Source organism: Sinocyclocheilus grahami, unplaced genomic scaffold, assembly GCF_001515645.1.
Source record: "Sinocyclocheilus grahami isolate Dianchi unplaced genomic scaffold, SAMN03320097.WGS_v1.1 scaffold242.1, whole genome shotgun sequence".
NCBI lineage: Eukaryota > Metazoa > Chordata > Actinopteri > Cypriniformes > Cyprinidae > Sinocyclocheilus > Sinocyclocheilus grahami.
The window spans coordinates 646,960-672,128 of NW_015505421.1; the positions used below are offsets into that span (position 1 = coordinate 646,960).

Consider the following 25,169-nt stretch of genomic DNA (forward strand, 5'->3'; position numbering starts at 1 on the left):
TGAGCTCATGTTGGAAAGATCCCACTAACTACTAAATGCAGCCAATGTAAAAACTTCAACATTAAATTCGAAACAGAGATAGAAGATCTTCAAACTGGGGTCTCTCTGACTTGCAATACCGCCTCTATACCCTAGAGGGCACTCCTCTCTACTAAAATGTCACGCGTTTAACGAGTAAACCTGAATTAATCAAACAGATGACTACATGGAGCCTCTCTCTGTCCCTCTGTTTCATAGTCACTAATCTCTCAAAGCCCAAATAATGAAATGCTGACCTCATGAAGAGTAGCTCGTATCCCTGTCTCAGCTCAACCCAGATAGCAGGCGAGCGAAGAAGGAAGGGCTTAAGGGGGGAACGGCTACCGGGGAGGGGGGCGACCGAGGGCTATTCTCTGATTTCAAACATAGAGTTGCTGTACAGAAGATCCCAGCAGCTCTGAGTCCTAGTGAGGGTAGGTAACACACTAACTGTCTTTCTATAATCTGTGTCTGTGTGTCTCTTTTAGCACCAGGACCACATTATTATACGTTTTTTGGACACTGCATATAGTTATGTATAGTAAGCAGGATTTGCTTTTTTTACTGACTATTTTATTTATTTAAATTTTAAAATGCACTTATTGTTGCAGTCAGCTACTAATTGCGTGAATTATTGTTTTGGTGATTTTGTTGAAGCAATCATTTTAGTGTAGTTCATGGATAGGGGCCCCAGTGGGTGGTTTGTAGTGTAAAGTGTATAGTAAAAGTTAAAGGTCCAGTTAGTAGATAGTTAGAGACTCTAGATCTTGTTGGATTAGTTGGATAATTTTTTGGTTAAGGCTTTATGGAGAACAGTGTTTTGCAGAGTCTTCCTGCAGATGCACCTGTTGATGTGAGTGCATGTCAAAACAACAATCCTTAGCAATCTTTAAACAATCTTTCTTTTATTTCAAAATAAGTTTTTAATACTGGTGATTGTCATCCTTTCTTTGGTGGTATAATGTTCTTAGACATTTTATTTATTTTTTCAAAACAGCCCTTATTTTCCCAGCCAGCCTTGCTTTGCAGTACTGCTGTACACTGCAGCTTTGCAAGCGGAGAGGATTTACGCAGCTGGAAGTAGCTGACTTGTGAAGCTAAAATTAATCTGAGGGTTGATTTGGAATTTTACACTTGGGTGATTCGGCTTGGTGAAGTCAACCTACAAATAGTGGGAGGTCTTATGAGCTGTGTGTCAGCTGGAAAATGCTGAATGATCAAACTCCATAACTGAACTATGGATCTGAATAAGAAGGTTCTTTTTAGGCTCATGCTGCACATCAGGAGAGCTCTGGACACTTGGAAAATCACTTTTAGTGTTTCTGGTGGATGATAGGGTATCTGATGTGTCAGTGCCCGAAATTTGTTCTGTGTCCTTCTGAAGTACCAGAGGGGGAATTGGGTTTCTGAGACACAACCAAAGTTTTTGTCATATGGACGATAATAACTTTATGGCCTCTAGAAGGAAAGCAGTCAGCAGAGTCAGATTGCATTTGGAGGTGTTTAGTCAGTTTGCAGTTTGAAATTGCCATGTTTTTCAAGAAAAAAATAGAAACAAGGAAGGACTCAAAATAAAGGTTACAAGATGTTTTTTTTTGCAGCCATGCCATAGATAGAAGAACCATGTTGGGTTCACCTTTTAGTGAACAATTCTTTTGCTTAGTGTGAAGAAGGTTTTAATAATCTGAAGAACATTTTTCCACTATAAAGAACCTTGTGCAATGGAAAGTTTCCATGCATGTTAAAGGTTCTTCATGGACCCATAGATGCCATTACACTCTTAAACATGAAGGTTCTTTATTGCTATCTTTGATTCCATGAAGAGCATCCATGGAACTTTTCCATTTGACAAAAGGTTGTTTATATTGGAGTAAGGTTCTTTAGATGTTCGTCACACTCAGAAAAAAATGGGTCTTTTTATAACTGTTTACTTAAAGTTTTTTTGTGGAACCCAAAAGGATTCTTCTTCGGAACCTTTTAAGAGTGTGGAATTTCTGCCTAGTTTTGTCAGTATTGTTTTTCTTTTTTCCCCCACAACTTTTATCATTTAAACAATTTAATATGCATGCCATTTTAGATTTTGTTTGTTTTGATTTGCAGTTTAATCAATACAATAATTAAAATTAGAATGACATATTATGACATTTTTTAAATGATATCTGTTCAACATAAATCAGTTCAATTGAACTCCAAGCACAGGACATTACATTTGTATTCAAAAGATCTAATTATAATTTGCATGTTGTGCCTTAATATTTGTTTTTTGAACATACTGTACTAACTAAAAATAAATTGAGTTAAAGAAATATTTTCTCAATTTGGAAATGTCAAATGTTGTCCACTGCCTTGCGACAGTGAAATAACAAGGATTCCACGTTGAAGGACTAATTAAAAAAACCCTTTTCACAACTAGTGAGCCTGAACAGGTGAAACTCAACTAATACTTTTAAGGCTTGAGTTGGTGTCATATGGGAGCTGTGAGAACAGGTGTTAGGAACAGGCAGACAGCCGCTCTTTCCTGGGATATGTGCACAACACAAAAAGATGACACCTGGTCGGCAGAAGGCCTGCTTTTGGCCTGTATGTTTATTGTAAGACTGAAGAGACAAAGTAGTTATTGGCTATTTATAATCCTTGAGCCATCAGTCTAGACTGACAGGTTCCTGAAAGAATGGTGTCAGATGCATTATCCATTTCTGAGGGCAAGGTCATTTAGACGTTCACAAAAGATAGTGTAATTTGAATTTGTTCAGAACTGATATTAAGATTAGTTAGATATATAACAATAGTTCTAATTTTAGCCATGTCAAGCAAATATTTTTCATTCAAAGCAGTTTAGCCATCATCCACTCAGTTCATTCAGTTCTCTATATTTCACATTTCTAGCTTTACTGTAAGTCCAGCTAAAGACATCTGAAGCAACTAAATCTGAATAAAGAACATAATTTTCTGCAAACGATTCATAATTATTCTTGAAATGAGTTGAGGGCTGAGTTGGGTGATGGTAATGCTGTTTCTGGAGTCAGTAAACTTGTGGTGGGTTGATTGATGTCTACAATCTTTAGTTTTCATTTTCTGTTCTTAGCTCTCTGATCCTGTGTTTGTGTCACTGGCTTTACAAATTAGGGCCACACTACTCCGGTCTAACACCTATGACAGACAGACAATCACAAATACACTCCCAAAACAAACACAAACACACATTTGTCTTTTTGATTTTTTCCATAATGTAAAATCAGCCATCACTAACGCTAATAATCTGCAAATTTGATTTAATTTAATTTGATCAAGAATTAGGAGTGTATGAAGAGTGCAGAACATAACAGATCCTTGTGACTCATTGTGTGATATTTAGCAGTAATGTTCATTAGCATATATTTATAGCCCATTACCTCACTGGTGTCCAAATGGTTTTACCACATGATTGTAAACATTGATCGCCCAACTTACAGACTTACAGTTTGACTAACAGTTTAAACGTAATTTGATTAGAAATATTTACACATCAAAAGCATCTTTAAAGTTATATGTGCAAACAGGAATGTTTAGGTATTTAATTGGAAAATAAAATAATAATTCTCATAAAGAAAAATCAGTTTTACTGTAATAATCACACAAGACCATATTTTGTAACATGTTCCAACATGTAGTTACAGATGGATGAGTTTAGGCCGGTTACATAACGTGTTAGGCTGTATTGTCTGTAGTTTGTGTTGCAGATCCAGTTTGGGTGTGGTGGTTTGAAACTGGTAACTAGCCCATGACTCTATCAGTCTGTTTTACAAGGCGGATGGGCGGAAACATAGGCCACCTTCACGAGTGTGAGCCAGTGATAACTCCTCACAGTCCTAACCTTCTCCTCCTTACTGTAACCCAAAACCCAAGCATTACTGTTCAGGGACTAAAAATAGACAAGATTCTCTCTGTCTCTCTGCCTTGGAATGAAAGAAGCAGTGAGTACTTTCCTCATGTCCCATATGATCAGCGCGTCTACTGTAATAAGATAATGTTGTCAGAAACATGTTCCCAATACACTGTACCCTCAGACCCCAAAAGCTCTTCCTGAACACAAATACTAGCCTTGTTCTTTTAATTCAGCTGGGCTTTGTGGCATTTTACAATGTAAGCAGTTCCCTATCATGCCCTTTCAGTGGCTGGCTCATTTGGCCAGTATGAAAGTGAACTTGGACTGGAAAGCAGGTTTTTCCATTCATTCTCAACTTCTACAGAAAGCGTTGAGGTACTGAATAAAGCAAGCAGCCATTATTGTGCCTTATTTGCAAGCCAAATACTGTAAAACATGATTTTTTTTGTGTACGTTTCTGGCTTAAAATTTTAATCTCTCTCTCAGGGCCCGCTGTCTCTGGGCGAGCTGTGTGAATTGAGAGTACCATCGAGCAGCAAGAATGTCTAAGAGTGATCCCCGAGACATTGACGAGGATGCCATCCTCAGGGGCCTCAGCGCCGAAGAGCTGGATAAGCTGGAGTATGAACTACAGGAGATGGACCCTGAGGTACTATGCCGTACAACTGTTTGAAACTAAAGCATGGCCAGGTTACATTTGAGTAGACTTTGAAATGTTTTGCTACATGCACTTATTTTTGAGGAGACACCAGTGGTAGATAAGATATGATCTAAGAACATTAAAAAAAAACAACTTAAGACTGGAATACACTACACAACTTTTACCGAGAGTTTTGACACTTATGTTGCTTAAAGTCAGCCTGCAGATTTGAGTTCACAGATTTCACAGAAAATAGTGTAGTGTATGACTCTATTGTTTTTCAGCTTCAGATTATGATTCCATCCAGTTGTTTTGAGCCGATTTTCGAACACATTGTTTTCATTTGTCATGCATCTCCTAGAAACGAGGCGCATGTTTATGTGTGAGTTTTTAGAGTTCGGAACAGCATCAAAGTCTGATAGAGTGTGATCCTCAGTTGTTTGGGGTATAGTGCTAGTTTTTAATGTGTAGCCATTTACAAAGTTGGTAAGTGTATGATGCAAAACACACAATCAAATAATAAAGGGATAATGTACAGTTAGCAGGTCATTATCGCAAAATAAACTCCAACAAGGTGTTCAGGACCTCTGAAGCCATTTTCACTACAAACGAGGCACAAGACATGAAAGTAGTGGCGTTTCGGGACAGTGGCCTGATATAAACCTTTGCCATGGGCGACAGTGAATATTTGAAAATATATGACCGCTGAATGCTATGATTGACCAATCAGAGTCAAGTATTCTGGAGCGCTGTCTTATAATTAAGCATAATTGCTGCTGAACTTGGCTGTGCTCAGAACACAATTTGTTAATGATAATTACTCTTGTGTCCCACTGGGAAAAAGTCCTACGAATCCTACTACAGATTTTTTTTGTTTAAAACTCGATTTTGGAAGGATGAAGCAATCAAATGTGCATATGTGAATGGGTGATTTCTGATAGCAGAAATAATTTTAAACGTAATAATTTTCTTGACCTTTCAGAATGCCATGCTTCCAGCCGGGTACCGTCAGCGCGACCAGACCAAGAAAAGTCCCACAGGCCCCTTTGATCGCTTCGCCCTGATGGATTACCTGGAGAAGGAGGCCATGGAACACAAGGACAGTGATGACCTGGTGCCCTTTACAGGGGAGAAGAGAGGTACCACCACCACTGGATTGATATTAACATAATATTTCTAATATCTAACATTTTAAATCTCTTAGTAAACAAATGCGCTTTGAAATATTCTGCTGAAAGCATATTTGCCATTTATTAGTCATCATCTGATGCATATATTAAAATAAAATTCTGAACTTTTATAGAATTAAAATGAATAATTAATTATTTATCATACGTCATTTTCTAATTATAGTTGTATTATTTGTTTGTTTCTTTCATGTGCTTGCGTTTTAGCTGTAAGTAAAGTGACCATTTCTCTTTCTCTCTGCTGTCTGTAGGTAAAGCCTTTGTCCCTAAACCAGGAACAGGACAAATCCCTGCGGAGGAACAGATCACTCTGGAACCTGAGCTAGAGGAAGCACTGAAGAATGCAACAGATGCTGAAATGTGTGACATTGCAGGTGGGCATCCCATTTCTACTCAGTTCCTGTTGATTCTTTTCACATGATATAAAACAACTTATGATATCCGGTCTGGATAGGCATTACAACTCTTCTAAAACTAATCCTCACTTTAAACCTGTTATGTCCTGTAACGACTCTGACTGTAATCCAAATTTTGATCCTTGACTAAGGACTAATCCTCTATTTGCTATTGTAAACAGCTGATCACAATACCCCGTGCATGACATTTGTCAATCAAACCCTTTCGAATTTCATCTGCTCTAATTGTGTTGTACAATCAGTGTCTCATTTGACAACTTTTTAAAAATATATATAAAAAAGAAGCAGCCTAGCTGACTTCTAAGTGGAACTATGAATGGTGTAGGTCATGCACAGAATTATACCACACAGTATCTATTTCCCCAAGCTCAGCAGCTCACCAAAATAAAATGAGCAACAGCCAACTAGTCAACATGAGCAGAGATGGAGTGCAAACATTTTCACTCCATCTCTGCTCATGTTGACTAGTTGGCTGTTGCTCATTTTATTTTGGTGAGCTGCTGAGCTTGGGGAAATAGATACTGTGTGGTATAATTCTGTGCATGACCTACACCATTCATAGTTCCACTTAGAAGTCAGCTAGGCTGCTTCTTTTTTATATATATTTTTAAAAAGTTGTCAAATGAGACACTGATTGTACAACACAATTAGAGCAGATGAAATTCGAAAGGGTTTGATTGACAAATGTCATGCACGGGGTATTGTGATCAGCTGTTTACAATAGCAAATAGAGGATTAGTCCTTAGTCAGGATCAAAATTTGGATTACAGTCAGAGTCGTTACAGGACATAACAGGTTTAAAGTGAGGATTAGTTTTAGAAGAGTTGTAATGCCTATCCAGACCGGATATCATAAGTTGTTTTATATCATGTGAAAAGAATCAACAGGAACTGAGTAGAAATGGGATGCCCACCTGCAATGTCACACATTTCAGCATCTGTTGCATTCTTCAGTGCTTCCTCTAGCTCAGGTTCCAGAGTGATCTGTTCCTCCGCAGGGATTTGTCCTGTTCCTGGTTTAGGGACAAAGGCTTTACCTACAGACAGCAGAGAGAAAGAGAAATGGTCACTTTACTTACAGCTAAAACGCAAGCACATGAAAGAAACAAACAAATAATACAACTATAATTAGAAAATGACGTATGATAAATAATTAATTATTCATTTTAATTCTATAAAAGTTCAGAATTTTATTTTAATATATGCATCAGATGATGACTAATAAATGGCAAATATGCTTTCAGCAGAATATTTCAAAGCGCATTTGTTTACTAAGAGATTTAAAATGTTAGATATTAGAAATATTATGTTAATATCAATCCAGTGGTGGTGGTACCTCTCTTCTCCCCTGTAAAGGGCACCAGGTCATCACTGTCCTTGTGTTCCATGGCCTCCTTCTCCAGGTAATCCATCAGGGCGAAGCGATCAAAGGGGCCTGTGGGACTTTTCTTGGTCTGGTCGCGCTGACGGTACCCGGCTGGAAGCATGGCATTCTGAAAGGTCAAGAAAATTATTACGTTTAAAATTATTTCTGCTATCAGAAATCACCCATTCACATATGCACATTTGATTGCTTCATCCTTCCAAAATCGAGTTTTAAACAAAAAAAATCTGTAGTAGGATTCGTAGGACTTTTTCCCAGTGGGACACAAGAGTAATTATCATTAACAAATTGTGTTCTGAGCACAGCCAAGTTCAGCAGCAATTATGCTTAATTATAAGACAGCGCTCCAGAATACTTGACTCTGATTGGTCAATCATAGCATTCAGCGGTCATATATTTTCAAATATTCACTGTCGCCCATGGCAAAGGTTTATATCAGGCCACTGTCCCGAAACGCCACTACTTTCATGTCTTGTGCCTCGTTTGTAGTGAAAATGGCTTCAGAGGTCCTGAACACCTTGTTGGAGTTTATTTTGCGATAATGACCCACTAAAGTTCAAAAGTTTTGAGTAAGATTTTTTTTAAAATAAATTAATACGTTTTTTCAGGAAGGATGCTTTAAATTGATCAAAAGTGACAAGACATTTCTACTGTAAGAAGAGATTTATATTTCAATTAAATGTAGATTTTTTAAACCTTTATCTTCATTAAAAAATGAATCCAGGGAAAACACACTGTTTCCACACAAATATTAATCCGCACAACTGTTTTCAGCATTTATGATAATAATGTTTCTTGAGCAGCAAATCAGCATATTAGAAGGATCATGTGACACTTAAATTACATTTTAAAATAAATGAAAATAGAAACATTTGTTTTTAAAGTATAATATATATACAGTATATATATATATATATATACTGTATTTTTGAATGTAGTCTTGGTTAGCATAAGAGACAAAAACATTTAAAAAATCTTACTCGCCCCACATTTTAATCAATAGTTATTTTTAATATTCTTCATAAAATAAATTTTTAACTCTGTTTTCCTCTGTATGTATTGTGATGATATCAGTTGTTTCTCCTGCTCTGTTCCTGTGAGTCAGGGTATAGCTGAGATGTTACAGTCCAACACTACCCTGCAGAGCCTCAACATTGAGTCCAACTTCATTACTGCCCAAGGCATGATGGCCATCATCAAGGCACTGAAGGAGAACTCCACCCTGACTGAGATCAAGATTGACAACCAAGTAAGAGCCTAAAACTCTTCTTCCAAAAACATCTGATGGCATGAGTTTCAAATCTGAAAACGAAATTGTTCATGTGCATTCTCACAGCGACAGAAACTAGGCGACTCAGTTGAGATGGAGATTGCATTCATGTTGGAGAACAACCCCAGCATCATAAAGATTGGTTATCACTTCACTCAGCAGGGCCCGCGTGCAAGAGCCGCGTTGGCCATCACCAGAAACAATGATATCCGTGAGTGTATTCTCATATTATTTTCCCAAACATTGCAGCTAGTACTTGTCGTATAATATATATACAGTATATATATATATATATATATATACTGTATTTTTGAATGTAGTCTTGGTTAGCATAAGAGACAAAAACATTAAAAAAATCTTACTGACCCCACATTTTAATCAATAGCTATTTTTAATATTCTTCATAAAATCAATTTTTAACTCTGTTTTCCTCTGTATGTATTGTGATGATGTCAGTTGTTTCTCCTGCTCTGTTCCTGTGAGTCAGGCTATAGCTGAGATGTTACAGTCCAACACTACCCTGCAGAGCCTCAACATTGAGTCCAACTTCATTACTGCCCAAGGCATGATGGCCATCATCAAGGCACTGAAGGAGAACTCCACCCTGACTGAGATCAAGATTGACAACCAAGTAAGAGCCTAAAACTCTTCTTCCAAAAACATCTGATGGCATGAGTTTCAAATCTGAAAACGAAATTGTTCATGTGCATTCTCACAGCGACAGAAACTAGGCGACTCAGTTGAGATGGAGATTGCATTCATGTTGGAGAACAACCCCAGCATCATAAAGATTGGTTATCACTTCACTCAGCAGGGCCCGCGTGCAAGAGCCGCGTTGGCCATCACCAGAAACAATGATATCCGTGAGTGTATTCTCATATTATTTTCCCAAACATTGCAGCTAGTACTTGTCTTTAGCTGAAACAGGAAAAAAAAATTAATTCAGTTTGATGTTTGTTCCTACACTGAACTTGATATTTTGTGTTTATCCCATCTCCAGTTCGTCAACAGAGAGTAAGATGAAAAGAGGATGGAGTTTAGTTCATTTAGGAGATATCAGTTATCATGTGCACTCTTGGAGTCCTACAGGCACTCCAGTAACAGCCAGGACAACCCCTACAGATGACCCCGATATGCTTTTACCATTCGCCATCAGCCATTGTGGATATTATTATTGCCAACTTGATAAGACTTCATTGCTTTTTGTGGATTTCATCAACGAAAACTCCACCCTGACTGAGATCAAGATCGACAACCAAGTAAGAGCCTAAAACTCTCCTTCCAAAAACATCTGATGGCATGAGTTTCAAATCTGAAAACGAAATTGTTCATGTGGATTCTCACAGAGACAGAAACTAGGCGACTCAGTTGAGATGAAGATTGCATCCATGTTGGAGAACAACCCCAGCATCATAAAGATTGGTTATCACTTCACTCAGCAGGGCCCGCGTGCAAGAGCCGCGTTGGCCATCACCAGAAACAATGATATCCGTGAGTGTATTCTCATATTATTTTCCCAAACATTGCAGCTAGTACTTGTCTTTAGCTGAAACAGGAAAAAAAAATTCATTCAGTTTGATGTTTGTTCCTACACTGAACTTGATATTTTGTGTTTATCCCATCTCCAGTTCGTCAACAGAGAGTAAGATGAAAAGAGGATGGAGTTTAGTTCATTTAGGAGATATCAGTTATCATGTGCACTCTTGGAGTCCTACAGGCACTCCAGTAACAGCCAGGACAACCCCTACAGATGACCCCGATATGCTTTTACCATTCGCCATCAGCCATTGTGGATATTATTATTGCCAACTTGATAAGACTTCATTGCTTTTTGTGGATTTCATCAAATCAAAAGTTCTGATCTAATAAAATTGACCTGCTCCTTAATACCTCAGTTTGCAAACTTGAAAAAGACACCAGTTGCTCAGTTCTTTTTTTTGGTAATATGGTGCTCCCGGAAAGGTTTTTTGTAAATATTTGAAATAAAATATTACATTCTATATTGTCTAATCAGATTTCAGTTTCATTAAATTACAAAACCATCATTTAATCCAGGTTTGTTCTGTGAAAACACTGACATACACTTATGTGCAAAGGTTTGGAGTCAATAGGTTATTTACTTTTTTTTTTTAAAGAAATTTATATTTTTATTTAGCAAGGATGCATTAAACTGATCAAAAACAACAGCAAATACATTTTATTTACATTGTTACAGAAAACTTCTATTGCAAATACATTCTGTTCTTTTGAACTTTCTATTCACAGTACAGTTTCACAGTATCACAGTTTCCACAAAATAGTAAGCAGCACAACTGCTCAACATTGATAGCGATATGCTTTTACCATTCGCCATCAGCCATTGTGGATATTATTATCGCCAACTTGATAAGACTTCATTGCTTTTTGTGGATTTCATCAAATCAAAAGTTCTGATCTAATAAAATTGACCTGCTCCTTAATACCTCAGTTTGCAAACTTGAAAAAGACACCAGTTGCTCAGTTCTTTTTTTTGGTAATATGGTGCTCCCGGAAAGGTTTTTTTGTAAATATTTGAAATAAAATATTACATTCTATATTGTCTAATCAGATTTCAGTTTCATTAAATTACAAAACCATCATTTAATCCAGGTTTGTTCTGTGAAAACACTGACATACACTTATGTGCAAAGGTTTGGAGTCAATAGGTTATTTACTTTTTTTTTTTAAAGAAATTTATATTTTTATTTAGCAAGGATGCATTAAACTGATCAAAAACAACAGCAAATACATTTTATTTACATTGTTACAGAAAACTTCTATTGCAAATACATTCTGTTCTTTTGAACTTTCTATTCACAGTACAGTTTCACAGTATCACAGTTTCCACAAAATAGTAAGCAGCACAACTGCTCAACATTGATAGTAGGAAATGATTTCTTAAAAACCAAATCTGCATATTAAAATGTTTACTGAAGGATCATGTGACACTGAATGGTTGCTGAAAATTCAGCTCTGCCATCACAGGAATAAATTATTTTAAAATACAAAAAACAATTAAGTTGCAATATTTCAAAATATTACCATTTTACTGTATTTTTGATCAGATGTAGCTTTGCTCAGCATTTCTTTCAAAAACATTTAAAAAGTCTTACCAACCCCATATTTTTGAACGGTAGTGTAACTACTCTAATGCATTCTCAGAGCAGATGCTCTCAGCACACTCACTGTACAGAACAGCTTCATTATCAGTTATAGATCTGGACTGTAACAATTTAGATTAGATTTAGATTATGCATTATTGAATTAATGGAGGATTGAGATAAAATAATGCATGACTCATGTCATAACTTTAATTATATGATGACCCAAACCCAGAGGCACAAAACAAATGGAACTATTCAATATCCCATGGCAGGGCTTCCTGCTCCCCCTCTACTAACCTATTTTTACACACGAACCACCCAGTCATGAAACCCAGTCTCATGGGTTTGAGTTACAACGCTCCAAATATACTACTGTACCTTCCTCGAAGAGATTTATGCTTCCCATTTGGAACATTAACTACCATTATTGCCATTTTTAAAGACTAATATATACATGGAGTATTTTTTTTTTATTCTACACATTTGTGACTTCAAGCATGTAGGTTAATATGGGGTTTTGATTTTGGTGGCCGTCTAAACTTTACAGGCCTACATCAGAATGTGAAGTCCCACTATGCCAAAATCTGATGGCACCTTGCAAAGGATCAGAACGAAGCTGCCATTCCACATTCTGTTCTCGTTTTGGAATAGATTTGGAGCTCTTTCATCATACAACCAACATTCTGACATTGAAAGTAAAAGGATAATGTAAATATTTAAATATGAAAATATCTGTGAAAATACACCAGATGAGATTCAACACAATGAGGTCACAACCTCCTCACTTTATTCACATAGAAGTATTATAATTCTTTTTGCATGTTCTATATTAAAACAACCTCTGTTGGTTCAGATATTGTTTAAACACGATGGCAAGTACATAGTACTAATACAATTTGCAAAATGCAACAGCACAAACTCTTTTCCAGAAAGAATGTCTTATATTTTCGACCTTATTGTATATAAAGTAGGTCACAGAAATGTCATATGAGAGCTGTGACTAGAGACAATATCGTCATCTTGCACGCAGTTCAGTTTAAGTGTATTCTGAAGCATTTTTGGCAGTTACTGAACAGCATTGAGTCTGCTATGAAGATTCACTGCAAGGAGGTATCAGAGCCAGTTCTTCTTCATCTGAGTCAAACTCAGCATTCTCATCTTTAACCCATTTACCACTTCTGTCCTGCAGCCACCCTGAACTGGAACAGACAAGTGAGAAAAAAGGAGAAAAAGAGAATGAGAGATAATCTCGTTTTGGAATAGATTTGGAGCTCTTTCATCATACAACCAACATTCTGACATTGAAAGTAAAAGGATAATGTAAATATTTAAATATGAAAATATCTGTGAAAATACACCAGATGAGATTCAACACAATGAGGTCACAACCTCCTCACTTTATTCACATAGAAGTATTATAATTCTTTTTGCATGTTCTATATTAAAACAACCTCTGTTGGTTCAGATATTGTTTAAACACGTACAAACACGTACAAACAAGTACATAGTACTAATACAATTTGCAAAATGCAACAGCACAAACTCTTTTCCAGAAAGAATGTCTTATATTTTCGACCTTATTGTATATAAAGTAGGTCACAGAAATGTCATATGAGAGCTGTGACTAGAGACAATATCGTCATCTTGCACGCAGTTCAGTTTAAGTGTATTCTGAAGCATTTTTGGCAGTTACTGAACAGCATTGAGTCTGCTATGAAGATTCACTGCAAGGAGGTATCAGAGCCAGTTCTTCTTCATCTGAGTCAAACTCAGCATTCTCATCTTTAACCCATTTACCACTTCTGTCCTGCAGCCACCCTGAACTGGAACAGACAAGTGAGAAAAAAGGAGAAAAAGAGAATGAGAGATAATCTATGAGAAGCATACAGTAATTTATTGAATTCTATGTGGGTACTACAGATGAGATCATTTAGTTTTAAATGAATAGTACACACCCTCGGGTCATCCATGATGTAGATGAGTTTGTTCATCAAAAACAGATTTGGAGAAATTTAGCATTAGATCACTTGCTTACTAGTGGATCCTCTGCAGTGAATGGGTGCCGTCAGAATGAGAGATTTTGAAGAAACCAATTAATCACTGTAAACGGTTGTTTCTGGCCACAAGACTAGTCCATAACACATCCACCAGTGAAAAAGTCCATCCACTGTTGTCCTCTCACACCAAAATTTGAAAATGAAAATTTAAATGTTTAGCACTGTTTTTGCTTATAAATGGTGCTTGATCTGTGCATATTTCTCTCTCGTTAAAAATGTCTAACTGATGAATTTGTTACTTACAAACGTGCAGCTTTTCACTTTACAATATGTTAATTGGTGGGCTGGAGTCATGTGGATTACTTATGGATTATTGTGATGTTTTTATCAGCTGTTTGGACTCATTCTGACGGCACCCATTTAACTGCAGAGGATCCATTGGTGAGCAAGTGACGTAATGCTAAATTTCTCCAAATCTGTTCCGATGAAGAAACAAACTCATCTACTTGGATGGCCTGAGAGGGCAAGTACATTTTCAGCAAATGTTCATTTTTGGGTGAACTATTCCTTTAATACCTATTTGGATGTTAGCATCAGTTCTGTAGTCAGAATGTGAGTTAAATGTGAGTCACTGTGTCAAGTGTTGTCATACCGTTTTAATTTGAGGTAGTGTTCCAGTTCTTTGCGTCTCTCATCTGTTAGAGGCTCACACACAGTGCTGGATCCGTTCTTCCTCTTCTTTGTCTCTCCTTTTTCTTTAGTCTGTCCCTGATGCACTACAAATGACAATTAACATAATGCATATGGAGAATGAAAAAGACAGAAGCACAAAATGTCTACAGCCTTTAAATAAATATTTGTAGTACCTGTTGTACTAGTTGTTGCTATGGAGTCAATACTTCCTGTCCTAATGGACGAATGAGTTGATGAGTTGATATTGTTAATTTGATCTTTTCTGTCTTCTTGTCCACATCCTGATGATTCCAATCGTTCACTTCATGAATGTAGAAATAGATTAAATAAATGTGCAAAAAATTAAATAATCAATTAAACTAAAAAAGACACAACCAGCCTAGAGAGGACTATAAAAAATTCAGACATATGACACAAAGATGGTTCAGCTCACAGACATTATCTGGCCTTTCTGTGGCAGCTACTGTATGGAGCAGTTCTGAGTAGGGCATGGGTAATTTTACGTGTTTGGCTCAGTAGAGGAGCTGAACTGGAGGGTTCCTGAGGACAAGAGATAATGTAATGAGTATATGACCTTGTTATATGTGTATGTATTAAAGTCTGAGACCACACTGAAAATCTGTGATTTAAAATCAAAAATAAATCCTTCTAATAAAAAATTTGAACAAAAAATTAAAGAAATCTTATGATGTCAAACGAAGAAGAAATATTTAAGATGCTGTACTTTTTTGGGCCAAATAAATGACAATTTAAAGACAATTTTAAATTTGTGTAAACTTCTCATGTTCAGTGTTATATAAATTAAAATATGATATGATAACATTTGGATGGCTTTTTGAATTCTACAGGTTCATAAACTGGTTAAAGAATATGAATTCAGTTACCTGTTGATCATCTTCTGCTTTAACATAGTCTTGATGTCTTCTTTGATCAATTTCACGTAGCAGGTGATTCTTTTTGCCATAGAACCATTTCATTCCTATAAACAAATAGACCAAAGTGAAAATTAAATCCTGAATGCTGGTTTATACAGAAGCTGAGTAAATGCAAAGGTAGAATCTCACCTTCAATGTGTCGCTTTCCCTTCCTGAGCACCACGAGCATATCAACAGTGTCAAACACAGGACGCAGCTCTATCTACACAGTGGGGGATAACACATATTACTTAGTGAATGTTACTGATTTCTTTCTGCAATCCAAACAGCCTGCAATAAATAATCACCTTCCGGTTTTCAACAGAGTAGCTTCATCATCTGGGATGAAGTTAGACAGAAGATCTGCAACGCGTCGTTTCTTGTAAGAGAACGAGAGACAGAAAAACAGTGAGAAAAAGGGAAAAGGGACTGGTGCATGTGTACAAAATAACACATATCGGTCTGCTTGCTGTTTTTGTTATACCTTCAGTACATTTAGCTGACTTTGATCATCACCCTCCCTTTTGAAAGACATGTTTGGCGACCTGCAGTCTTGTTTATCCAGGTATTAAAAGCAGCTATTTCTTATTTCGCCACCACCGGCTTACTAACAACATCCCTTTCTTCCTGTTTTTGTCTGTGGAATTATGGGTAGTGATGTCTGATTCAAGATTGATCGAGTCAGTTCGTGAATGATTCCTTCGCAAATCGGACTCATCCCTTCAAAGCTAAACCACTCTCTTTGTATGAATGACTGTCCGTCTCAAAATAAGGTTTATTCGTGTTCAAGGCATGTAAAACCCCAAGAAACAGATGATGACGGAAAAGAACCGACGAATCATTTTAAAGCAGTTTATTGTCCAAAAGAATCGATTCGCTGGAGTGGGTCATGGAGGATCTTATATTCAGCTGACGCCATGGCAACAGAGGCTAAAATAATCTGTTAAGGGCTTGGGACAAATAAGTATTAAGACTGTCTGAACTTAAAATCTAACGGCTACCGGTAATATATCTCTATTATTTTTATGGTTGATGATTTACTTGATGTCTGAATTGTTCGTTTTTGGGGCGGCGCTGTTATTTAAGCGAGTTAAGTTAACGTTAGTTTAAAAAATGTTAAAACGTCTGTGGCTCTGCGTAGGACCGAGTTATTTTTTGTCACAGACGGTGTGCTTTATTTACTGGTTAAGTGGCGTTAAAAGCTTTCGGTTCGCAATGTCGATCGCTGACCAGTTTAATCTACCAATTAAAGCAGAGATTGTTTGTTTATTGTTGCAGACTTTATTTCTTTATTTAAACTGACTCATAGCAGAAGCTGTTATGTTCAGTCCTGCCGTCATGCGTTCAGCTGCAGTTCATCTGAAGTCATTATTAGTTAAAGGTTAAACGCTGGAGCTCGGGTCATGTCTTCCGATCACTCAGCGTCGCTGGCGGGGACTCGCGGCCTCCTACGCGGCCAGCGCACCCGGTCCTACGGCAGCCTCGTGTCCTCTTCATTATCACCCGTTAGACAAAGACGAATTAAACACAAAGTTCAGCCCGGTGAGACTTTGCAAGGACTATCACTGAAATATGGCGTGTCTGTAAGTAAACAGAAAGCAGGTATTTGAGGAATTTGACCTTTTAAAACTTTAGTTGGATGTAATTACTAAATTATCAGTGTAATGTACTTTCAACTTATTTTTCTGTCTTTACAGATGGAGGAAATAAAAAGGGCAAACAGACTGTACACAAATGATTCAATATTCCTGAAGGAGTCCCTCTTCATCCCCGTGCCGACAGAGTCTGTGTCTTTCACAAATGGAGTGGAATTGACTGAGGATGAAGCAAGTCCAGCAGCACAAATACACACAGAATTTTCTAATGAGATCCCCAAAAGCCAAACAGACTCTAGATGTGAAGCGAATGCTGATCTGTCACCAGTGGAATACCTGAAAAAGATAGACAGCTTGATCAATCAGTCCAAACAAGCAGCTGTGAAGACCTGCCAGGAGGGAGAGAAACAGTAAGTTTTCAGAATGAAATTATGACTGCTGTCATTATTGGGATACGGAGTTCACTTATTGTATATCGTTTTGTTTGCTGTCAGCTTAGTCGTTCAACAAGTACGAGCTCAATGGAAGAACCATGAGTCATATGACTTGGGGTTCCAGTGGGCATCAGCTGATTCATTACACCAAAAAAAAAAAATTGCTGTGGAATTTAAGGCAAGTTCACACCAAGGACGATACTACAACGATTAAGATATGGTAAGTCCTGAATTGAGAGGCCACACCTCAACTATAATGATAACAGCACAGAGGAACGATATTGTTGAAATCATGACCTTTTTTCCAGCTGATGAACAATAAAAACATTGACAGCCAAACAGAATCCATCCTGCTTTAAAGAGGTTGAGCATTTAAAATGGCCGTAACCGTTAAGGCTGGGACACACCAAGCCAAGCGACGGTCGGGCTAGTTTGTTTGGTGTGTTCCACTGGTCTCGATCATGTCACTACTAAACAGTGCTGTGAGAAGGATTAGATTTTTGCGCAGAAGTCTCTGATACAAACCACAAATGTCATGGTGAGTTAAACTAGTTTAAAGCCAGATGAAACAGCTTTGGTATTCTCAACAAAGCTGACATGGAAATAACTAAATGCCTTAAGGCTTAAGCCGTTCTAGATACCTTAGCAACTGTTACTTTTTACCATGGTGGTGCCATGTATGATACTGTGGAAGACCAAAGGTTAATTTGAATGAGATCAGAGTTCTACCTCAGTAAGAATATTCATATTTTACCCTTTAAAAAAGATTTTAAATGTTTTTAACATTGTTAAATTTTTACAGATGATACCGTTTGTGTTAATGAAAATGCATAAATAAATCTGCATCCCAACTCAAGCTACAGCTTCAGTCAACTTAAGCTATGTCCAAGAGACAAAACATGTATTATTGTAAATATTGCTGGTGCCACTGGTCTCAATTGTTGGTCTGGAGTCTTGTATATATGCCCTGTATGTGTGCATATATGCTTTATAGTTATTGTTCTTGGTGTGGACGCCCCTTATCTTTGAAACAATTTATAATCAGAAATTGCTAATGAATCTTACAAATATTTACAAAGAAATGTCAAGTAACACAATGGATTAAACAAAATTTTGAAGTAGATAAACTGATGTAGTATTTTTCTTGTAAAACAAACTTAATTAATCTTTGTTTGATTCACAACTTCGAAAAAATTAGTGTACAAACCTATGTTGGAAATCCATTTTCCACCTACAAGGAATCAATTACAAAAGCTTTTTTCATACATTTAGCATACCATTTCCAGTAATGAAATTGCTTAAAACGTTCACATTTGCATTTAAAGGTTTTCATCTATGGAGCAACTCCATCACAGCAATCTGACGTCTGACAAAGCATCCTCCCAGCATGCCGTTTTGGGAGCTGTTCCCATTACAATCACCAGACGGACCAGGAATCTGAGGGATAGGGAGGATGAGATCTTCCAGCTCTGATGTAGGCATTTATTAGGACTCTTCTGACTGTTTTCTTTGTTGTTTTAGAGGTCTCCCTCATTGGGTTTCATGCCTTTAAAATGTGGAGATTGCTGGAGCGATTTGGAATAGTGTTTTTCATGAAACTACTACCAGCTTTAGACATGCACACATATTAGCACTGTAAAAGCACTGTAGCTTGATGCCTAAAAGTAATAATGTGAATTATTATAATTCTGCTGTATTTTTTTTATGAGCGTAACCAAAGTAATGACAGACAGTTTTGTGTGTGACGTAGATGACTGCATTTGAGCGGAACTATTTAGGAATCTAGCTTGAAAAAATAATGCACTTGCTTATTGATACTGATTTTAATACTACCTCACAATTGCTTTGGGAATGTGCCACTGGACATCTTTCAGATGGTGACCTGTCAAACCTGTGAACACAATGCATAGTTTTGCACTGCAGTCACATGCTCGGTTTGCTGTTTTTCTGTTCTATTTACGTTTTGCTAAAGTGTAATGCCCTTTGTGGTTACCAAAATATGATAATAAATTTGTTCGTTTCCTGGACTGGTTTGTGTTTTGCATTTGTAAACGTCAAACACGCAGTCCTCCACAGTAAATTAATGCAGTATGAAACGATCAGATTAAATGCCATAAACACATACAGATCTTGATCTTTTAACTTTGAAATCTTGAGTGATAATCAGTAACAAAAAATGAACTAAGTTGTAACATTACACACAACAGTTAACGTCACAACTGAATTGCACCAGTATTCCTTCAGTCATGTGCATTTCTAACCTAGAATTAATGGATTGTGTGTTGATACAAGGTATTAGGGTGTGTATTATGAATATGAAAGTTCTCCAGACATCAAAATATAATCATTTTGCTTTTGTAAGCAGTTTCTTGTCATAAATACAAATTCTTTACACACACAAAATGTTATGTAAGATTAGCTCAATGCAAATAGATGGCTTACAGTAAAAACAGTAATATTGTTTTATATTACAAATTTAAAATAACTTCTATTTTGATATTTTTTCAAATGTAATTAATTCCTTCGAATGCAAAGCCGAATTTTCCGCAGCCATTACTAAAACCTTCATTGTCACACAATTCTTTAGAAATCATTCTAATATGCTTATTTGGTGCTTGAGTAACATTTCATATAAATATCAATTTTGAAAACAATTGTGCTGCTTAATGTTTTTGTGGAAACCATGATACATTTTTCCGGATTTTCAACACAAAGATGAACAAAACAGCATTTATTTGAAATAAATCTTTTGTAACAGTATTAATGTTTTTTTTCTGTCACTTTTGATCAATTTAACACGCCCCTACTGAGAGTATTAAAAACATCTTACTGATCCCAAACTTTTGAACATTAGTGTGTTGCAAAACTGTATGCAAATTACATAAGCATAAGCAAGTGCTGTAAGGAAATGTATTTAGTGGTTGTTCCCTTTTAGAACACAGCCGATCCCCCTCCTGGCTGTTCATGTCAAAATATAGTTGTTGACTGTGTAGTGCCAAGCTTACATTTGTATCATAGCCATAACCACCGGGTAACACTAGATGGCAGTGTGAATAGAATGTCTTTCTAAATGTGTTTGTGTGTTCCGGTTCTTGTTATTTTGTTGTCCTAGGAGGTAAACAATCAGCTCAAAAATGTTAACAGTTTTGAACAATACAATGTGCTCAAATTTAGTTGAGTAGTTGAACCACAGTGGTTTAGACTTCATTAATAAAAAAATAAGTAGCCTTGAAACCCTCTATCCAACGCAGCTGGAGTCTCCGAGCTTAAAAAATTGTTCAGATGATATTTTTACATTTGATCTGAGCTCGCTCAGGCAGTAACAGTGGTTGTGTTAACAGTATCAGGCCACTAATATTTATTAATTGCACAGCAACTCTATTTCAGGGGTTGAACTGAAGTGTGACCCTTTCAGTCAGTCACTTTCTGCCTCTTTGGTGGCATTGTATGCAGTCTGAGATAAAAGGTGGTCCTCCTTTTAGTGCTTCACCGTCCTCATAACGTCCCGTCCTCCAGCAGTTTGTTAAGCCCGTTGCAGATTTTGGTGAGGTGGTGTTTGAGAGGCCCCGATGTGTTGTAAAGCTGGGTGAGGAGCTCGGGGTCAGCGTAATGGTTGAAGACGTGGTTGATGCGTCTGTGAGATTTTGGTGTGAGGTGAGTGTTTACAAGCTTCAGAAGCATGTCCCTACTTTCTTTCAGGATCTCTGACATAACTGCTTTGTCAAAGGTGAAATCTACCTGTAATGGGAAAGAAGAGACGTTTGTTGGTATAAAGATCAAATCTGGTTACAAATAAGGTTGTGTTCAGAACCACACCACTTGCTTTGTTGAAAGCTGGAAGCAGTTAATGCCACTTAATTATCAGTTGACAAATAATTGACACATAAATCGATTGTGATTTTGTAAAGGAAAAGTATCAAAGTGTCAAAGAAATGCTTACATAAATGCTTAAAAATACTTAATTACTATTTTTGTTCATTAAACAACAATAAAAATAAAATAATTAAATTGATTAAATTTATATTAATTAAATTACTCAAAGGCATGTTTTAAATAATGTGACTGAAAATGGGCAAAATAATTTTGTGAAAATTTTCCAATATTATTATTTTTTATTATTATATTTTCCATTATATTTTTTTGTTATTGTAATTTTTTTATTTATTTAATCAATGTTCTTACATTGCCAGATGTGACTGAAAATGGCAAAAATGCTTTTGTGCAAAATGTTATTTTTCCCATATGTATTTTATATTTTATTTTATTTTTGTAATTTCTTGAATGTTGTCAATAGTCAAAGTAGGTTAACGATATTGTCAGAGGTCACCAACTGTTTTTTTTTCCCTCTGGAAAAAATAATAATACACACTATCAAAACTTTAGATGGCTTTTTACCTTATGCAGTGCCACAAATGTCCCCATAGTTTAAAATTACTTGCTTTTTGATTTTTTTAAATAAACCTTACCTGAGTTTCATGAAACAGAACATAAATTCAGAAAATACTGCTTAAAGGTGTTAGATGCATGTATTGTGTACCTCGTGGAAGCTGATGGCTGTCATGGCTCCCTGGTGCAATTTCTTTTGGAAATTCTGGGCCAGCTTTAGCTCCTCATCATTGAATCGATTGTGCCTGAAAAGGACAGCTATCTTCACCACCACTTTAATGAGGTCTTTCACCACTTTCTGGGCCTCTGAGCGGTTCCCAGTGTACTCCTTTGACACACGGTAAAGCTCATCTAGAATCTCGCTGCTGGTATCATCGATGAACATCTGCACCACAGACTTGTTGGCCATTTGGCTCAGGATCTTTTTCTGGGCCTTGAGCGCCATGTCTTTGGAGCTGAACGCCTCCATGTCTTAGAAAGAGGAGAGATTTACAGTAATTCTAGATGCTGATTTTTTTTTTTGTTACCTCCTAATACAGTGTGTTTTAAGTTAGTGTAACCCCTCAGTAACTTAAAAGTATATATATATATAAATATATGAAGTAATAATTCAATGTTTTATTTAAGAGACTAGCATAATAAAAAAAGATTTACTCATGAAATAGTCTAAAAATATGTCATTTAAAGTGGCATATAGATAAGATTTATGACAAGTTATGGGAATGTTTATGAAATATTCCAAGTTTAAAGGAATAGTTCACCCAAAAATAGGAATTTTACTTACGATTTAATCACCCTCAGGACATCTAAGGTGTTGATGATTTTATTTTTTTGAAATTTGCCTGTTGAAAAAAACAGCACATGCTGGTTAGGTATGTTTTGAAACATGGCTGCTGGTTTAAGCTGGTCCTTAGCTGGTTATGAGCTGGTCATGTGCTGGTCCTAAGCAACTAGCTCCTGCTCAGGACCAGCTCAAACCAGCAGCCATGTTTCAAAACATACCTAACCAGCATGTGCTGTTTTTTTTCAACAGGGTTCATCATTCAGGGTCCATCAGAACAGATTTGGAGAAATTTAGCATTACATCACTTTCTCATTAATGGATCCTCTGCAGTGAATGGGTGCCGTCAGAATGAGTGTCCAAATAGCTGAAAAAAATTGTAATCCACATGACTCCAGTCCATCAGTTAAATGGTCCATCATAAACCAATATGGATAGAGGGCTTGTATTTTAGCTGAAAGCAATGGTTTGAATTTAAAAAGTCTTGATGGATTTGTTTCTTACAAACACCTTTTCACTTCACAAGACATTAATTGATGGACTGGATCATGTGGATTACTTGTGGATTATTGTGATGTTTTTATTGGCTGGACACTCATTCTGGTGGGACTCATTCACTGCAGAGGATCCATTGGTGAGCAAGTGATATAAAGCTAAATTTCTCCAAATTCCTTTAAATTTAGATAACATTTTTTGTGTAGAATATTTAAATGCAATAATATTAGTTGAACTATGATTTGCATGCACATCCTGTATGCATTTAGGCTGTAGTCTCTGATGTCCAACACAGCATAGTTTAGCATTGCTTCACAGATCGTATAGTCAGGAGAACGTGCAAAGACATGTATGAAAGAAAGAGTCACTGCATAGTACTTACAAGTTCCTACGTGAATCTGAAGATTGAATCATTATACAGGCATCTATGTGCCTTGAAATTTCTTCAGTGTATTGGTGCAATTTTTGAGGTCTTGCATATTTCCTTCAGATATACTTGTCATTAGTGATGATCTTTTTGTGCTGTTTATTAAAAATCCTGTACTACATTAACAAATGCAATAACTGCAAAGTATATTAATATGCAAATGACCTGCACTGTTCTTTTAAATGAATCAAGACATGCCGAAAGTGATGTCATATCTCAGTCAATCCAATTCTGTTTATGATGAACCAACCTGATTACATTTTAATGCAGTTAGAGTTTCATTTCCTAATGAACTCTATTTAATTAGAAGCACTGAGTACATTAGAACAGCCATTACTTTACATTCTGTGACATGGAACGTCAAAGCAACTATATAAATACTCATTTGAACAAATCAGCATGTTGTACACTGTTAAACTGTGAAAGCAACATAATCCTACGGTTTAAAGGGGTCATATGATGCATATGATTATTTTTTGTATTTGGTGTAATGAAATATGTTTCTGCGGTTTAAAGTAAAAAAAAAACATATTATTTTCCACATACTGTACATTATTGTTTCTCCTCTATGCCTCGCCTTTCTGAAACGCGTCGATTTTTACAAAGCTCAGCGGTCTGAAAAGCGAGGAGTGCTCTGATTTGCCAGCTATCTAGTGCATTGTGATTGGCTGAATTCCTCAAGCGTGTGATGGAAATGTTACGCCCCTTACCATACTGTGATACATGTCCCTGAGCGACGAGACAAAAACATTAACACCCATTATAAACGAGGCATTTGTTGCGTCCAGTGGGGACATAATTACAGATTATAATGACTTATACTGTCTTTTTACGCGTTGCGTTGCATCGCGCCGCGTAAACATAAAGCCATGTCTGCATTTGTGATCGGAGAAACGCCAAACAACAAGTGCTACTCTACACTGCTCAAAACTCGCGTTTGAATCATCAGTGGCAAATTCTTTAAATATGAATATGTACTTACAGTCTGTGAGTCAGAACAGCCGTAGTAGTCTACTCTCCCAGGATCAGGAAACAGTCCTCCATAAAATGCGTAGCACACATCTGAATATTTGGGTTGAACTGTTCTGGAACAGTGTTGTAAATGCAACTTAACCACTGATTTCTAGTCGTGTGCTCTTTTGGAAGGCCAAGTCTTTTTGCTTTCGCAACGAAACACACAGCGTCTTCACAACATGGAGGCGGCGGTGGCAGCAAGAATAAAGTTACACCTTCTTTCTTTGCGTGAACATTTGGGCGGTGTTATGCAAATATTCCCACACAGTGACGTAGACATGTGGAGGCGTGTTAGAACGAGGCGTTTTATGTAGGTGTGGACTAGTCTTAACTTTTATAAAGAATATCTCTTTGGGTTTGAGACTTTAGTCTTTGTAACTTTAGGGATCTTATATATTCACAAACAGCTTGCAACACTCCAAAGAGAAAGGAAAATTTGTAGGTAATAATTTTGTCAAAATTATTGATTTTTATTTTATACCAAAAATCATTAGGATATTAAGTAAAGATCATGTTCCATGAAGATATTTTG

The 25,169-nt window shown here is 36.7% G+C and overlaps 4 protein-coding genes across 7 annotated transcripts in view; 2 read left to right on the forward strand and 2 right to left on the reverse strand.

Moving 5' to 3' along the window:
• The first annotated feature begins 283 nt into the window (after positions 1-283).
• LOC107598014 (tropomodulin-4-like) lies at positions 284-10,670 on the forward strand. Its single transcript, XM_016289252.1, has 10 exons — positions 284-452; positions 4,370-4,532; positions 5,506-5,662; positions 5,962-6,084; positions 7,061-7,190; positions 8,611-8,758; positions 8,846-9,040; positions 9,165-9,410; positions 10,126-10,270; positions 10,408-10,670. Exons 2-10 carry the CDS (start codon positions 4,425-4,427, stop codon positions 10,428-10,430), a joined length of 1,275 nt encoding a protein of 424 aa, XP_016144738.1. The 5' UTR covers positions 284-452; positions 4,370-4,424; the 3' UTR covers positions 10,431-10,670.
• Positions 10,671-13,405: 2,735 nt separating this feature from the next.
• On the reverse strand, positions 13,406-16,139 carry LOC107597991 (sodium channel modifier 1-like). The gene is made up of 8 exons (XM_016289218.1): positions 15,990-16,139; positions 15,814-15,884; positions 15,656-15,728; positions 15,476-15,570; positions 15,034-15,131; positions 14,765-14,892; positions 14,551-14,674; positions 13,406-13,724 (listed from the first exon to the last, which is right to left on the reverse strand). The coding sequence occupies exons 3-8, from the start codon at positions 15,693-15,695 to the stop codon at positions 13,613-13,615; spliced, it is 597 nt and encodes a 198-aa protein (XP_016144704.1). The 5' UTR covers positions 15,696-15,728; positions 15,814-15,884; positions 15,990-16,139; the 3' UTR covers positions 13,406-13,612.
• A 245-nt stretch (positions 16,140-16,384) lies between these two features.
• On the forward strand, positions 16,385-20,144 carry LOC107597990 (lysM and putative peptidoglycan-binding domain-containing protein 1-like). 3 transcript variants are annotated; one of them, XM_016289215.1, is made up of 5 exons: positions 16,385-16,508; positions 16,881-17,088; positions 17,203-17,510; positions 17,595-17,754; positions 18,860-18,937. In XM_016289215.1, exons 2-4 carry the CDS (start codon positions 16,909-16,911, stop codon positions 17,746-17,748), a joined length of 642 nt encoding a protein of 213 aa, XP_016144701.1. In that variant the 5' UTR covers positions 16,385-16,508; positions 16,881-16,908; the 3' UTR covers positions 17,749-17,754; positions 18,860-18,937. The 3 variants fall into 3 exon arrangements, with proteins under 3 accessions (XP_016144701.1, XP_016144703.1, XP_016144702.1); XM_016289217.1 differs by lacking the exon at positions 17,595-17,754 and having other exon boundaries at positions 18,860-20,144; XM_016289216.1 differs by lacking the exon at positions 16,385-16,508 and having other exon boundaries at positions 16,526-17,088.
• A 447-nt stretch (positions 20,145-20,591) lies between these two features.
• Positions 20,592-25,169, reverse strand: part of LOC107597992 (tumor necrosis factor, alpha-induced protein 8-like protein 2 B) — a 9,480-nt gene continuing 4,902 nt past the window's right edge. Inside the window, exons 2-4 of one of the 2 annotated variants that reach the window (XM_016289220.1) lie at positions 22,705-22,762; positions 22,072-22,391; positions 20,592-21,272 (exon numbers count right to left, since the gene is read on the reverse strand). In XM_016289220.1, the coding sequence (XP_016144706.1) occupies positions 21,030-21,272; positions 22,072-22,389 (561 nt within the window). In that variant the 5' untranslated portion in view covers positions 22,390-22,391; positions 22,705-22,762 and the 3' untranslated portion in view covers positions 20,592-21,029. The remainder of the gene's footprint in view (positions 21,273-22,071; positions 22,392-22,704; positions 22,763-25,169) is intronic. The other variant, XM_016289219.1, reaches the window with a different exon arrangement.

Excerpts from the sequence above, each read along its gene's own strand:
- LOC107597991 (XM_016289218.1), bottom strand. The coding sequence starts at position 15,695 with ATGCTCGTGGTGCTCAGGAAGGGAAAGCGACACATTGAAG. Across the intron at positions 15,571-15,655 it reads GGGAAAGCGACACATTGAAG|GAATGAAATGGTTCTATGGC; the intron begins GTGAGATTCTAC and ends ATTTGTTTATAG. Across the intron at positions 15,132-15,475 it reads AAGCAGAAGATGATCAACAG|GAACCCTCCAGTTCAGCTCC; the intron begins GTAACTGAATTC and ends TCTTGTCCTCAG.
- LOC107597990 (XM_016289215.1), top strand. The coding sequence starts at position 16,909 with ATGTCTTCCGATCACTCAGCGTCGCTGGCGGGGACTCGCGGCCTCCTA. Across the intron at positions 17,089-17,202 it reads CACTGAAATATGGCGTGTCT|ATGGAGGAAATAAAAAGGGC; the intron begins GTAAGTAAACAG and ends CTGTCTTTACAG. Across the intron at positions 17,511-17,594 it reads TGCCAGGAGGGAGAGAAACA|CTTAGTCGTTCAACAAGTAC; the intron begins GTAAGTTTTCAG and ends GTTTGCTGTCAG.
- LOC107598014 (XM_016289252.1), top strand. The coding sequence starts at position 4,425 with ATGTCTAAGAGTGATCCCCGAGACATTGACGAGGATGCCATCCTCAGG. Across the intron at positions 4,533-5,505 it reads TACAGGAGATGGACCCTGAG|AATGCCATGCTTCCAGCCGG; the intron begins GTACTATGCCGT and ends TTGACCTTTCAG. Across the intron at positions 8,759-8,845 it reads AGATCAAGATTGACAACCAA|CGACAGAAACTAGGCGACTC; the intron begins GTAAGAGCCTAA and ends GCATTCTCACAG.